The sequence below is a fragment of the Grus americana genome, chromosome 1, assembly GCF_028858705.1.
Source record: "Grus americana isolate bGruAme1 chromosome 1, bGruAme1.mat, whole genome shotgun sequence".
In the NCBI taxonomy this organism is placed as follows: domain Eukaryota; kingdom Metazoa; phylum Chordata; class Aves; order Gruiformes; family Gruidae; genus Grus; species Grus americana.
In genome coordinates this window covers 133542623-133557689 of record NC_072852.1, presented here as the reverse complement: position 1 = coordinate 133557689, position 15067 = coordinate 133542623, and the positions used below count along the sequence as shown (strand labels likewise).

The 15067-nt window shown below is 43.3% G+C and overlaps 1 protein-coding gene across 4 annotated transcripts in view; it reads right to left on the bottom strand.

Moving 5' to 3' along the window:
• Positions 1-50: 50 nt before the first annotated feature.
• Positions 51-15067, bottom strand: part of MAP3K15 (mitogen-activated protein kinase kinase kinase 15) — a 92864-nt gene continuing 77847 nt past the window's right edge. For all 4 annotated transcript variants that reach the window (XM_054838231.1, XM_054838242.1, XM_054838259.1 and 1 more), the window contains 11 exons: positions 14810-14967; positions 10852-11035; positions 8270-8447; positions 7401-7575; positions 4404-4589; positions 3969-4074; positions 2514-2724; positions 1547-1659; positions 1272-1369; positions 1073-1149; positions 51-575 (listed from right to left, as the gene is read on the bottom strand). In XM_054838231.1, coding sequence (XP_054694206.1) covers positions 494-575; positions 1073-1149; positions 1272-1369; positions 1547-1659; positions 2514-2724; positions 3969-4074; positions 4404-4589; positions 7401-7575; positions 8270-8447; positions 10852-11035; positions 14810-14967 — 1568 coding nt within the window. In that variant the 3' untranslated portion in view covers positions 51-493. The remainder of the gene's footprint in view (positions 576-1072; positions 1150-1271; positions 1370-1546; positions 1660-2513; positions 2725-3968; positions 4075-4403; positions 4590-7400; positions 7576-8269; positions 8448-10851; positions 11036-14809; positions 14968-15067) is intronic.

Here is a 15067-nt window from a genome sequence, read left to right as displayed (position 1 = left end):
GTTACTAAATGAAAACATCACGCCAGGCTTTTCTTCATAGTTCAGTGAGAGTAGCTTTAATACAAAAAGCTATATACATTCATCTATAAAGAGGTGATGTATGCTTTAGCATATCCCCTCCCTGCTCAAGCCATCAGCCAGCAGAACTGTAACACGTTTTAAGTTCAGAATTTTCACAATGCTAAAGCCCATCCAGGTGTGCGGTACCTGGTTGCAGGAAAAGTTGTTGGGTTTTTTTCTCAGCTAATGCTTTCTGTTACATTGATAGGCATTTGACTTCTGCATTACTCTCATAAATAATTTAAGTGCATTGACACAGACTTAAAAGCTGTTACTGAATATTCACTGTGTATTACACTGATGGTGAAACAAGCTACATAATTGTGCAAAACCTGCAAGGCCACTGTACATACATATATACATCTAATAATTTAAGTGTTAGGAATGTATTTTTCATTTGCTTAATCCCATTGCACCTTCTCCTTACGAAGCTTCAATCTTTTTGCACTGAGGTCTTACCAGATGTTTGTCGGTGGTTTAATATTGCATTCCAAATTCTGCAGAGAAGACCACCCCTGGATGAAGAAGAACAGAGAACAGTTTAGGGGAAACTCCCTCATCTATTACTTTAAAGTGAGCAAGAAGTAAAATCTAGAAATCCCAAGGATATACCAATTATGACAGTACATAGAAAACACTACACTTCTTTAAGGTTATGGCTAAAACAACTTCTTCCAGGTCAGCCGGGAGTTAACAGAATGATGATGAAAGGACTTGAATCAACAGGTATGAAAAATAAGTTCTTTATGCCTATTTTCCATATGATTACCTCATCCTGACTGGTGCAGAAACAGCTCCCAACCCTGATAAATGCCAAAACAGATGGCTTGAAGCACCCCAGGTGTAGTTGTTAGGCTGCAGCAGTGAGGATGTGAAAAACTAACAGAAAAATCAGAGGTGAAATTCACAGCAGTTGCCACAGAACTATCACTGACCTAAACTTCTACAAAAGTTTTTTTTACAAATTACATTAATTAAGCTCTTAACAATGAACTAAGAAGTACTTTCTTACCGCAGTTGAAGATACCGCAGATCATCTTTAGTGATATCATTAAGGACAGCACTTAGTGTGTAATCTTCTTCAGCAAACTAAAAGGCAAATATATTCCTAAATTAATATTCCTTCTTTGAAACCAAGCTGCTAACTATGACTACAGTGACCCTTTTTTTAAAAGGTGATATTTTTTTTTTTTGCTTTCAATTTTTTTTACCCTCTTAATTGCATCCAAATCTGCTCCTTGTTGTTTCAGCCAGTTCATGAGCTCAGGGTCTGCATTCTCTCTAAGAGTTGCTGCAGACCATTGGGAGTCTTTAACAGAAAACAAAAGTACAGGTTAATACACCTCAAAACTAGGGCAAAAGGGATGGTTTTCAGACTACTGACGCTTAAAATAGTTTTAAGTTACCCTGAGCCAAATCAAATAATCAAACATACAAGCCAATACTGTGTACTTTGACAGTTGCACAGAAATTTGTTTCCTCATACCTTCGGGTTTAAGTTTTAATCGAAGCAAGTGTAATTCCTGAGTTTTTTGCTCCAGTGATTGTCGTAGGAGGGTCTGATACTCTTTCTCCTTCTGAACTAGGTTTTCCAAAAGCCTGTTACCATATGAGATCAAACACAACCATATTGAGAATAAAACTAGCTGAAAAAAATTGTCATTTTTTTAACAACTACCAAAGGACAGAGACTTGAGAGATACTCTCTTAAGTAACATTTTATGGCTTACAGATTTCATTTTGGTTGGCTGAGACTCAATGTAGTGGTGGCATTTTAAGGCTTTCATCTTTGCAGACTTTAGTAAGTAGCCTGTAAATTCTGTTCCTATTGTTTTGCAGCCTCCCTGGGCAGAGCTGCTGTCTTTATACTGTAATTTACTGCTGAACAGTGTAACACCAATATTTTACCAGGGACTTTCTGATCACAGATTCACATCACATCCCTACAGAAGAATGGGACACTCAGATAACACACTTGCAGCAGCCTACAAATGTAATTCATGAGAAACAGGGCAGGGGCTCTGCTGAGCTCTGCTTGTGCTAATTAGTGGGCAGCCTGTCCAGAGCTGCTCTGGCCCTTCCTTGCAGGAACAGCTTTGAGGACACTGCCACAGGGTCAGGTGGCATCCAAGGAGCTAAGGAAGTAAGAAGGAAACTGGCACATTTGCACGAGCCAAATTACTTAACAGCTGAAATCCAACATGACGTTCTGCACTTAAAAAATTGATTACACAGAAACAAAGTTGTATTGAAGGCTGTTGAGTTGTCATACCGGTGTTGCCAGTGCATTCTGAATCCATTTGTGTTCCTGGAAGGTCTGCTTTATCACGAGGCAGTCACAGTAGGTGAGCAGTATTTATGTTATGTACATACATGTCACCGTAGAAAGCAACGTCTGGGAGCTTTTCAAAGATTGCCTGAAAATAAATCCCCAGTCTCTATAGAAGGGTTACCTTAGGGTCTCTTGTTTAAGTCTGCCCAACTCCAGGCTGAGCTGCTGCTGAGCCTCGTGTGACACCACAGAGCTAAGGGTGCTGACTCCTGATGTGATGGCAGCATCCTCAGCCCCGTTTTGCTCAGTGGGCTGGTAACTGTCCTCCACTTCATCACCATCCTTGTCCCCACCTTCAGTTTCTGATGCTGGCTCAAAGTGAGCTCGGAGCTCTGGTAAAAGGAAACAGGGTATGAATAATTTTTTTTTTACAAGTCTGTCTTCAGAGGTACTATAGTTTGTTCTTTAGAACTGTGAGCGGGGGAGCTTCAGCTGCAGAAGTGGACTGTGTGCACGATGTGCTCTATTGCACTGCTGAGCAGAGGAGTAGCAAAGCCTTATGCACGGATTCTCTGGCATCAGTTCTAAAATGAGGGGCACTGTAATAGCTCAGCTGTAGAGTACCAGTAGAGGTAGGTAGCTGTAGATTACAGCTGTAGAGGGGACAAATACAAATTCATTATAATTTGTGATGAAACGAATAAGACAACAGCTAATAAGATGTATTGATGAGAAGTCCCTGAAAGCTTGCTTTTTTAAAAAAAGAAAAACAAAACAAAACAAGTTGTTTTCCCCTAATGCCCTGGACCAATGAGTTTACAAAGCCCTCCTCTTCTCCCGGTAGCATTTCTAACCCCAGTTCTCCCAGAACTTGCTCCAGGTGGCCACCCTACCCACCAAAGAATAGCTGCAATTTATCTCCTACAAAGTCCTAAAAAATTTGGCCAATTTGGTTTAAAAGCCATAGCAACTTTGGACTGAAAGGGCTCACCATCACTAAGTGCTCTTGGAACATTCTCATACTGGAAGGGGTGCTCAGCACTCCAAAGAGTTACAAAACTACTTGCAAATTTCCAACTTAGACTTACTCCTAGACAGTTTAGTCATTTATCCTCTGCCTTCTCAGTGGTGGTGCTTTTTCCTACTAGCCATCTCTGCCTAAATCATGCTCCTCCTCATATTAATGCACGCCCTTGTCTGCATCTGTTCCACAGCTCAGTCATCATTGTTCAGAACACATAACCAGGCCTGTGCAGTGTTACCCACTCTGGATGTCATTAAATGTTGTAGAGATTCATTTTCTTTCTAACTACAAAAGCTCCAGCTTGGACTGAATTTTATTTGCCTTTTTTTTTTTGTCATGGTTGGACCACACTGATGGTGCAGAACCACTGGTTATCTCCTCATTATATGCTTTTGTACTGCAAGTACAGCAGTAATCCTCCAGATCAACACTTCTTTTTGCACAGAATTCTGACCCTGTGCCTTTGATGTAGTGGCACACGGGATGCAGTTAATGGCACGCTGACAGATTAAACATCTCAATTGTTCCATTTGCTATAACTCTTGGACATTCGAACAGCCTTTTTTAAAAAAAAAAAAAATTAAAAGATTATTTTCAGCTGCTTTGATTTACCTGGAATAAGAATAGTGACTGCTGCTTGGACTGCACGGCGAATTATATTATCCATTGCAAACATCCAGTGGGGCCTTATTAAGTGATTTCTTAATACTTTGTTCACCTATAATAAATTAAGCAAGTTGTTAAAGTAGCAGCGAACAACATTTGCTTACACCTTAGGAAAGAGAATCTTGTTTTTCAATAGGCAGATGAAGTTTTATAAAGTAACAACTGCATGAGTCACTAAAACCCTCCCACCCTTGAAGGTCTAAACAACAGATTTGACAGTTTTAGGTTAGAGCTTTCAAACTATACCCAGACTGAAACATTTAAGCCCCTCTACAGTACAAGGAGGAAGAGGAGTGAGGAAGAGTGGGGAAGCTGCAAACCCCTGGGGTGAGCTCTGTCCAGGAAGAACTCCTCTCCCCTTGCGTTAGGCAAGGGACTCACCGCATCCTGAAATCCAAACAGCACCAGATGAATCTGATTGATGGAAGTGCTGTCAAAGTCCAAATCCATTTTCAATTTGGATATGGTAGAAGCCATCACTCTCTGCTCAGGAGAGCGTATGAAGTCCCTTAAAATCCCAATAATTTGCTTGATGTGGGCCACCGAAAGTTGCAGTTCTTCAGAGCTCTGGAGAAAAGATAATGAATGTATATTGTGGTGGGCTGACCCTGGCTGGGGGCCAGGTGCCCACCAGAGCCGCTCTGTCACTCCCCTCATTCACTAGACAGGGGAGAAAAGGCATAACGAAACGCTTGTGGGTCGAGATAAGGACAGGGAGAGATCACTCACTAATTGTTGTCACGAGCAAAACAGACTGAACTTAGAGAGGGAATTCATCTAATTTATTACTAAGCAAAACAGAGTAGAGGAATGAGAAATAAAATCAACTCTTAAAACACCTCCCCCCACCCCTCCCATCTTCCCGGGCTCAACTTCACTCCCGGCTTCAACCTTCCCCCCCTCAGTGGCACAGGGGGACGGGGAGTGGGGGTTACGGTCAGTTCATCACATGTTGTTTCTGCCGCTTCTTCGTCCTCAGGGGGAGGACTCCTCTCATCGTTCCCCTGCTCCAGCATGGAGTCTCTCCCACGGGCTACAGTCCTTCACGAACTGCTCCAGCGTAGTCTCTCCCACAGGGTGCAGACCTTCAGGAGCAGACTGCTCCAGCGTGGGTCCCCCACGAGGTCACAAGTCCTGCCAGCAAACCTGCCCTGGCGTGGGCTCCCCTCTCTGCGGGTCCACCGGTCCGGCCAGGAACTTGCTCCAGTGTGGGCTTCCCACGGGCCACAGCCTCCTTCAGGTGCCTCCACCTGCTCCAGCGTGGGGTCCTCCACGGGCTGCAGGTGGAATCTCTACACCCCCTCATCCTTCCTCCATGGGCTGCAGGGGGACAGCCTGCTTCACCATGGCCTTCACCATGGGCTGCAGGGGGATCTCTGCTCCGGCGCCTGGAGCACCTCCTCCCCCTCCTTCTGCACTGACCTTGGTGTCTGCAGAGTTTCTTACATCTTCTCACTCCTCTCTCCCGTTGCAAAAGCTCTCTCTAACTGGTGTTTTCCTTCTTAAATATGTTATCACAGAGGCGCTGATTGGCTTGGCCTTGGCCAGCAGCGGGCCCGTCTTGGAGCCGGCTGGCATTGGCTCTGTCAGACACAGGGGAAGCTTCCAGCAGTTTCTCACAGAAGCCACCCCTGTAGCTCCCCCCCTACCAAAACCTTGCCACGCAAATCCAACACAATATCAAGTAAATCTCAGAGTCATTAAACCTCTAATCGGTAGCATTAGTATATTTAGGGTTACGATTTATAGCTTTGCCCATGTATATTTCACACCGATGCACAGAAATCACAGAACTTTTGTTTCAGAAAAAGGTAGAAAATAAAGGCTTTACAAACTAAATTTTTTTTAATAGTAATTCCTATTTTCCAAAAAAATAAATTAAGTGTACTGCTACTGTGGCTGTCACAAGAAGAGGTTCCAGATAATATCTATTTCTGCAATGTACTGCAGAGGGCAGCTCTCCTCCATAAAAACAGGAAAGTGAGTCCATAAGAGACCCAAATTTTTTAGATGCTGTCCTTTCAATAAGCTGAATCTGGAGTTATATCTAATTATGCAGACATTTTATTTCCTTAGGTAAAAAAAAAATATGTTTATATATGCATTTATCATAAGTCAGAAAGAGGTCTAAGATTAGACAGCGATAGGACTCAAGCGTTCATTCTGTGATTTGCACTCCACGACCCCCCCAGTTAAAGCCATCCAAGTGCCTGTAAGAACAACAACAATGTGTATAATTAAAAGGTAAAGGGAGAAGTATGACATAAATTATAGAAAAGATGTGATCACAGCAGTGCTGCAAAACAGCTGGAGACTGAGGCAGGACTTGCTGTTACTAAATAATCCTTCTTGATCCTGGAAAATATTTAGAGCCCTGTTTTTTTCTGACTAAGCCCTCACACATGAATTCTAGTCCTCTGCAAGGCTATAAGCAATTCTGCAGTTTAAGCTCAGAGCAGAAATTTACCCCGATTGCTTCCCCAGCCTGAGTGTGTGGGCCTTTCTCGGGCCTGTAAACCTCTAGTTCTGGGGCGAGCTGGTCTGCGCAGTGAGGCAGTTTGCAGGGGAAGCGCGTCATGGGGAGAAGCAAACCCCCGCGCTGCGTGGGCTCGGCTGGAGCTGCCCCAGGAGCAGCAGGGCCCCCGCCAGCGGTGCTGCACGCACCTCTGCGCCAAGACCAAGGGCTGAGTGGGGATACCACACCAGCAGGCTCCCTTTTTGTGAATGGAGTCCAGGTGAAAAACTGTAGCTTTGAGAAGAACAGGTAATGTCGGTGGCACATTAGAAGCAGGCATGAAGAAGAAAAGGCTAAGCAATCAGCTCTGTTACTGGTGTATGGCATTGCTTGGCTACAGGTTAACTGAACACACGATTCTTCTTGCTCCTCTTTAGTCACTAAACCTTCCCAATCAACCCTTACCTCTCCAGAAATCTACCTTACCTTTTTTAAGAGTCATGTGCTGTGTTCTGGGCACCTAGTTTACATGTGTTTTGAATTAAAAATCATTAATCAATTCTCTATCCTTAAAGCAAATCATACCTATTACTATCTGGTGTTCCATTTCCATGTCTTTAAAATCCAAACCAAAACACATTAAAAAAAACCCCAAAGCACCAACCTCAGCCCCACAACCCCACACCAAACGCCCCAAACCTTCCCCTCCAAAAAACCCAAGAGCCAGTAGGAGGCCAAAGGTGGTGTTTGCTATCCATTCAGACAACAGCAAATGGCTGACACGGTTACAGGTCTCAGAGATTAAAGATCTGAAAAGGAACAATTCAAGCACCTTCGTTTATTAGTTTTCAGAAAAGGAATAATACTACCTGGCTTGTCATTTTCCTTTTGATATGGGAAAAGGAAAGCTGAAGTGAAATTACCTGTGCAATACAGTCCTGCAAATTGGAAGCAACTATATTCTGTTCTTCCTTCAGGATTTTATATAGGATTGCTCGGCGTTCGCTGTCCTTCCGCAGCAGAAACAGACCGGAATCCTTATCCTCAACAGAAGGAGAGGCGCTCCTGTCCTCTGAGGCCAAGCCCTCATCAGGCACGCTGCGTCACAAGAGACACCTCAACATTAGCAACACGGTAGTACCGTCAGAAGCGAGTAGGGATACTTCAGAGGTTAAAAAGCAAGTTGAACCACAGCAGCGGATCGATCATATTGTTAAACACTAATTCTGAGACAGAAGATGGCTCAGATCCTCCGCTGGTCTAAACCTCACCGAAGCCAAAAGCACAAGGCTGATTTCATCTCACTAAGAAGGTGGCATTAATATCACCAGATACTGGATCAGTTTTGGGGAGGAAAGCTGAAATCCCTGGACTGGGAAAAATATTCTTTTTTTTTGGCCCCATAGGGTAACATACGCATTTGGAAGTACAGCTTTGTGCTCTCTGATCAGCAGGACTATCTTTCTGCTGCTCCTTTCCCACATTTTTTCCATGAGTACATGGAAGGGTCAACTCTTCCACTAACTTCTGAATCCATATCCACTCAGTCAGTAAGACTGAGGAGGGAAAAGTATATAAATCTGTGGAAACCTTAAGGAGAAAGAATCATTGTTCATTAATTAAATATAGACAATATTTAAATTAACTGGTAACTTGCCTATGCAAATTGCTTGCTGTTTAACACACCTGCTTATCTAGTCATTATGTGAAAAAATTGCCCTCAGATAAAATATAATGTGAATTAAATCCACATAATCCCTCAGGGGTGTCAAGTGAAAAGCGAATGCTTTACCTTAGTAAATGGGAAATGGGATGTGTTGTGTGAATCTCTGAAATGGTTCTCTTTGGCCTTTCGAAAAACATGTCATGCTGTACATCAGAGTCTGGCGAAACAGAGCCATGCTCGCTGCTGCTACTGCCAGCCTGTTCTCCATGGATCAGCAGCGGGAGGGATGTATTACGATTGTAATCTAGGAACAGACATTGTAAAACATGTAACAGGACTAGGCAGGAAAGGGCAACGAGCTTAAAACAGCCGTGATCATCTTCAGTGATATATCAAGCCCTCGTTTTGCAAAAGGGCTGACGGAGAGGTAACCTTGTTGATAGAAAGCAGCAATGCAACTCAAAATCATTATATGCATAAGCAATAAAAGGTGTGAACGAGCTAACTGCTGAACCCAAAGACAGCAAAGCAGCAAGACACATGTAAGAACTGCCATTTTGTTACCCTCTTTTGTGCGCGCACACACACACACACATAAACATACACACACTCCCTCTTGGTGCTGGTCTCACGAAGTGGTACAACTGGATATACAGCTGTTTAAAGAACCTGAATCAAACCAACAGGTCACCATCAGCTGCTCCACCAGCTGTATCTCTAAGCAGCGAGCACTCTGCTACCCGCCCTCCTCACCTCTGCCTGACTGCGTCAATGGCCATATATTTGCTCCCTCTCCAACACCCGAGCCACCTGCCTCGCTCGCATGTCCCCTTGCCCTCAATAAGAACTCTCGTAGCACTAGCCTGAAGGAAATCTCTTGTCCCTTTCCAATTCATCTTGAAAGTAAGAAGAAATAAAGAAATAACAGATACTGAGAGCTTGCTGTAATCCTGATTGCCAGTTTGCAGCTGTGTGATAGGAAGGGTAAGGAAGACGTTCTGTCAACTCAGAGTGCACACGTCCATGAAGCTAAAGTATCACAAAAGTTTTTGATGCTTGTCACTACAAATTATGTGGAGGTGGGGGAGGAAAAGAGCTATAAGTTAAAAGTTGTTCAGAAAGCTCTGACATACTCCATGGTACACAACTGATGTTCAAATGGCTGAGATTAAACAGCCATAGAAATGAAACAGTATCTATCACCTTGTGAGAACTGGTTCAAGGCGCCTCAGCAGTACAGAAAATTGAAAGTTGCTGTCCCAAGAGTAAGGGCTGAGATTTGCTCTGGGCTGCCTTTATTATTGGAAAGAAAAAAGGGATAGAGACAGGATGGAAAGATGGAGGCAAAGCTGAGGAAATTGGTGGCGAGGGAAACGGTAGAGGAGAGTGAACTGCTGCAGCTGAGATTGTGGCAACTCCTGGGCCAGGACCTGGCGTACGCCCCCAAACTGCCCTTGGAGACAGCTGCGGCAGCCAGCACAGCTTTCCCCAGCTCTGGCACAGCAAAGCACACACTCAGCTGCAGCCACGTTGCCCTTCCCTCCCCTCACCCAGTACAGTTTTCTTCTTGCTGCAGCCCAATGCTTAACCCTGCAGCACCAGATCCTCAGGCCATCTGAAGGAGCTCCATAGCCTCATCAACGAGTGGGAGAAGAGAAGAAAGGAGGAAGGCAGGAGGAGGGAGAGGGTGCAGAAGACAGCTGCACTTCCCCCGGTATTTGACAAGGAGCCTGTTGCTCCCAGGGCAGCCAGCAAGGCAAGCTCCATCCTCTCTAATCCTTTCAATAGCTCCTGCCTGCCATCACCCTGGCTGAGCAGCGTGAGCTCTCCCTCCCAGTGTAACTGCAGGGACTGCAGTTCTCAGTGCCCCTCAGGACAAGAGATGATGCCCATTTCCTTGCTTAAACCAACTCAGCTAGATGTCATAAACTTTTTGCTAGTTTTTCCGCTTAGAACTGATTCTTTCAAATGTTCCCTGCCGAGTGGGAAAAAGCTCAAAAAGGGAAGCAATTCAATTTGCTTTGGGAGTGTGGGCGTGTGTGTGTGCAGACAGGGAAAAAAGGCAGCAAGACCAATGGCTTTGCTTGTTTTTAAATGGACAGTTCCTTCAAACACTGATTATTTATTTGGCAGGTCTATATTAATATTTGTTATCACTGAGAAAGTGGCTCATATATTGGGGAGGTCGAAGAACACGCTAGGCAGATAAAACAACCTGCTAAACAGCTACTTCAGCACCTATGTACCAAATTTCCAAGTTAGATACCAAGTTTGAAAATGCTGAGCCTTGTAGACCCGAACACCTAATAGACCCACATTTTCAGGTGCCAAGCACCTACTTTATAAAACTCAGATCTCTGAAGTGTATATAATTGTGAATCTCAAATGCAGAATTGCTTTGGAAAGTTTTCACCAAATGTAATTTTCCAATTTTAATTCATTATAAGGCATTTATTTTGGGGGAGAGGAAAAATGGGGTTGGGAGGTTTCAGCAAGCCAAACACAAGACAAGCAAGTCACCATATTTTGTGGGAATTGTTAAATTTAAATATATCTAATTACAAATCACAGGCACTTTCAATAGTTGAGTTCCTGCTGCTTTCCTGGCACAAGAAACATCCTTAGTAAAAGAGAGTGCTTAATGACTCCAATTTTTTATATGACACTTAACGATGATGTTGACTTGTATTTGGCTGATAATTCCTTACCTGACGGCTTGAATGCAATCCTGCTTTTCTTGCCCTTGTTTACTTGTTTCAGGAAGGAATCTCTGAGCAAATCAGATGCTGTAACACGTTTACTAGGATCAGGTTCAAAACAGAGCAAAATAAAGGCCCTTGTTTCAGCAGACAGTGATTCTGGAATTTCAGGATGAATCTTAAACATCCCAACCTGCAAGAAAAACACAGATACAAATTATTTTACTAAATAATTTCACTAAACAACTGCAAGGAGACCATGGGACAAAGCTTTCTTAGTACGATCTCTCACAATCTCGCTGACTCTTACGGAAAAGGAGCGATCCAGGTACCCACATAGAGCAGTGAAGCAACAAGGCTCTGATCCTGTTTTACTCCATTGTAGACATGGCGTGAATGTCCATGTGGCATCGCACAAACGTCAAGTTATGGATGTATCCAACCATCTACCTACAGGCATTCTCGGGATCTGGACATTATCCACACCAAGTGCTTCAAATGCTGCTTCTCCTACCAGCATTGAGAACCGCAATCCCTCCAGCTACTGCATATGCTTCCCATCACCCTGCCCAGTACTGCATCTCTCCGTTGCTGACTCCTCCAGCATGTTCGTACCCAGGAACAGGAATAACTTCCTCCTCTAGCACCGACTGCCTGGGGCCTGCACCTGTTCTGCTCCTGCCGCTGCCAAAATTCCTTGTACGAATGCTCACAATGACCTTGCCAGACCTTGTCACCACCCTCGGCACTCGGGCCAGATGTCTTCCCTAGCTTTTCAGTGGTTTTTAACTGAAAAATCACATGATGTCCAAAGGTGTATCAAGACCCCCCACTCTTTCTCTAAGTAATGAAAAACGTGCTTCTACAGGTTGCTCCCTAGCGGTTTTTCCAGCTCCTTCACTGCCTTCTTATTCTCTAATACCAATCTGGCATATATGTTTTGAAATGAGAGTTATGTAACACGTGTGCATTGTATGGCATGTATCTGGTGAGATTATGGCTTGTAGTCTCAGCGTCTTTACACAAAACAGGCTCTGGAGAGCAAGCAGAAAGATAGTGGCCACAAGGGAGATAGTAGCCCAGCAGTTAAACAAGTGCCAGCTGCTTGCTAAAATGAAGAGTTGTTTAAATAATCTCATTATACAGCTGCATTACCACACTGTGGCACCATTAGGCACTCACAATACTGGTTCAGCTTCAATGCAAGCTGAAGCAAAAAATGCTGAGCAGTCATGCTTCTGTTCGAATGACAGTGCAGAATATAAAATGCTAATAATGCATTAAGCCCTTCTGAACCATGACTCTAAACACATTCAAAATGTTTCCTGCATGCAACATTTTTAATATATGCAACTTGCTAACCTCTGCAATTAAATCGATGTATTTAATAAAGAATAAATAAATAAATTGATGCTATGTCCTTTTGGCAGGCTACAACATCTATGCATTTATCTCACCTGATGGAGCATCTTTATCTGATTTGTCAAATCCCATGCATATTTGGACAGTTCTTTATAAATGGGTTATGTAGTTTCACCTCTTCAAAACATCAGCCCGGCAGGATTTTTGCTTTGGAGCACAGAAGGAAGACAGCCACCTGCTTGCTGTGCTCTGACAATTCCTCTTGACACTGTCTCTGTGGTCAGCCCGCCCCTCCTTGTGTACTCTGGCGACAGGCTCACACCGCCAGCTTCAGCTGGGGCAGTGTCACAAGCTGATATTATAACCTTACGCACTAAACAAAACCTGGGACAGTGCAAACCAGGACCAGGAAATTTGAATGCACGTCTCTCACCTTTATCTCTGTGGCTCAAAGAGAATGACTTTTGTCACAAGCATCCTGAAACTCTATGGCAACGTTAGTTTACTTTATCTCCATTGAATGTTATTTGTTTGCACTCCTTTCACACAGAACCAGATGCACACACACTGTGCTCATAGATGAAATACCAGATAACGTACACTCAGCTAGGAATTATTTCCAGTTCTCTGTTTCCTCTAGCCCCCTTTTCTCTACTTCGTCCAACTCTTTGGTTGTTTGCAATGTCTATACTGACTGCACAGCCAGAATCAAGACCTTCCCTCTCCTCACCTGCCCTATGCATGACAGTGTGCACGTGTGGAGGTAGAGACCTGAAAAGTTCGATATCCCAAGTTTTCCAGGCTTCTGTTCTTTTTACAGGCTGTCCAGTTGGCCTGCTTCATTCCTGGCTTCCAACCTAGCTTCCAGCTTGCTTATTTTTATTACACAGCAAAAAGAAACCACAGTTTGCAATTTATGGTGCCCAGCAAGAGGCAGTTCCAAGCAGGTCCCAGCAGAGCCAAGAAACAGAAAACAAAAACAAATGCTTGACTGTAGCACATTAACACAGTCTTCAATTAAAATGCTAAAAACTCTGCCACATCCTTCAAGAAAGAAAGGCAAGAAACGTATTTTAAAAAGAGCCAATTCTGAGACTTCAGAACACAGCTCTGTGGCCTGGAAGTGCTTATGGACAGGGCGTAGGGACACGCACAATCCTTCCACAGCTCACCTCATGAGCCTGTGCAGAGCTCATCAAGCACCCAGAACTGAACCAGCACTTCGTGACAGTTCAATAAACCGTGCTGAAAAATAAGACATGTAGCTCACTGAACAGTTCAACTACATGCCAGATACATAAGATGAAAAGGCATCTGCTGACAACTGTATCTGACATTTACAGCAATGTGGAAAAAAGTCTCTTTCCATGGCTCCCTCAGGAAAGCTTCAGTGAACCAAACCATGCTCACCCAGGCAGCTTCTTTTGTAGTTTTTTGGTAGTATCACAAGTTGACAGCACCAAGGTGACATATTACACCGTTGAAATAACTACATGAAAACCCGTAACCAACCCTTTCTTTGCCTTTTAGCTGTGGTGCGTGGGACAACTCACAAGCCTAGGATGACACATGGCATTACATGCCATGCAGAATGGCAGCCCAGCTTACTATACTTATTGATAAAGATCTGATTTTGCTACCCTGGTTCCATTAATAATTATACTAATGCTCACACAGTGACCTTCAAGAGCATACACAACAGAATTAACAATATTGATAACTTAAAGCAGTTTGTAGGGTAATGAATGTGGTATTTTCCCCATTATAAGAATGAGGACTCTGAAGCATAAGTGAAAACTTAAGTATTCTACTAAAGGTCTACTGCATGCCAGCGGAGGAACCAAAAATTTTCAGTCTGCGTATGCGACACATTATCACATCATAGCTTTTACACTACTGTTTGTTTTAGAGTTAGAACAAGTAACTTTTTTCAAATAGGTCTGTTATCAAAACTATCTGAAGCATTCTCAAGTGTTAATTTGCGCATTTGAGAACAGATACACTAAGAGAAACAAAGCACTAGAGGCAACAGCTTACCGAGGAGGTAGCTTTGATCCAAAGGATTTAGGATGTAAAATACAAAGTATTTTACTCCTTCAGTACATACCAGACATCCTGGAAAGTTAGCCCCCTGCCCCCTTACACCATAGCTTCCCACCATGTTGCAGAGACTGGACCTTTGAAAGACAAGGCAAACAGATCCTCTGGGAGGGAGGCTTATAAAAAAAGACTGAAAGGAGAAGAAATAATGAGGTTGCCATCACTGGAGAGACTGGTTGTCAAGAAGGAAATCATAAACCAAGAGCAGGAGATGACAGAAGTAAGAAGGTAGAGAATATTAGGTTTCCTAAGTCTTGACTAATTTTTCAGGCTGCTGCTCTGAGTCATGACCTATTTCCAGCACAAAAATAAATTATTACCCTCTAGAGCAATACAGCTCCTTCTAGAGAGGGATCATTCAGTGAGAATTAAGAACACAGGTCAGACTGTGGCTTTGTGCAAAACAACCCATATAACAAAAGGTTACTACCAATTACATTCATATTAAAACATTAAGTTAGTATTTGAAAATTCATAAACTCTACAGCAAAAAAGCTGTACTTACTTTAAACATTGCTGCTTGAGGCTCTCCTAGTTCATGAAATGGAGGTTTGCCTGTTGCCATTTCAATAATGGTACAACCCAGTGACCAGATATCAGCTGGTGCACCGTATCCTCGTGGTCCTTTATCAATGATTTCTGGAGCCATGTACTGCAAGGTTCCTAGTCAGGACAAAAAGAATAGTCAAGTGTTATAGTCTTCATTCTCATTAAAGAGAATTAACACACCACTAAGCAACCCAAAAATTGTCATATGCAACCT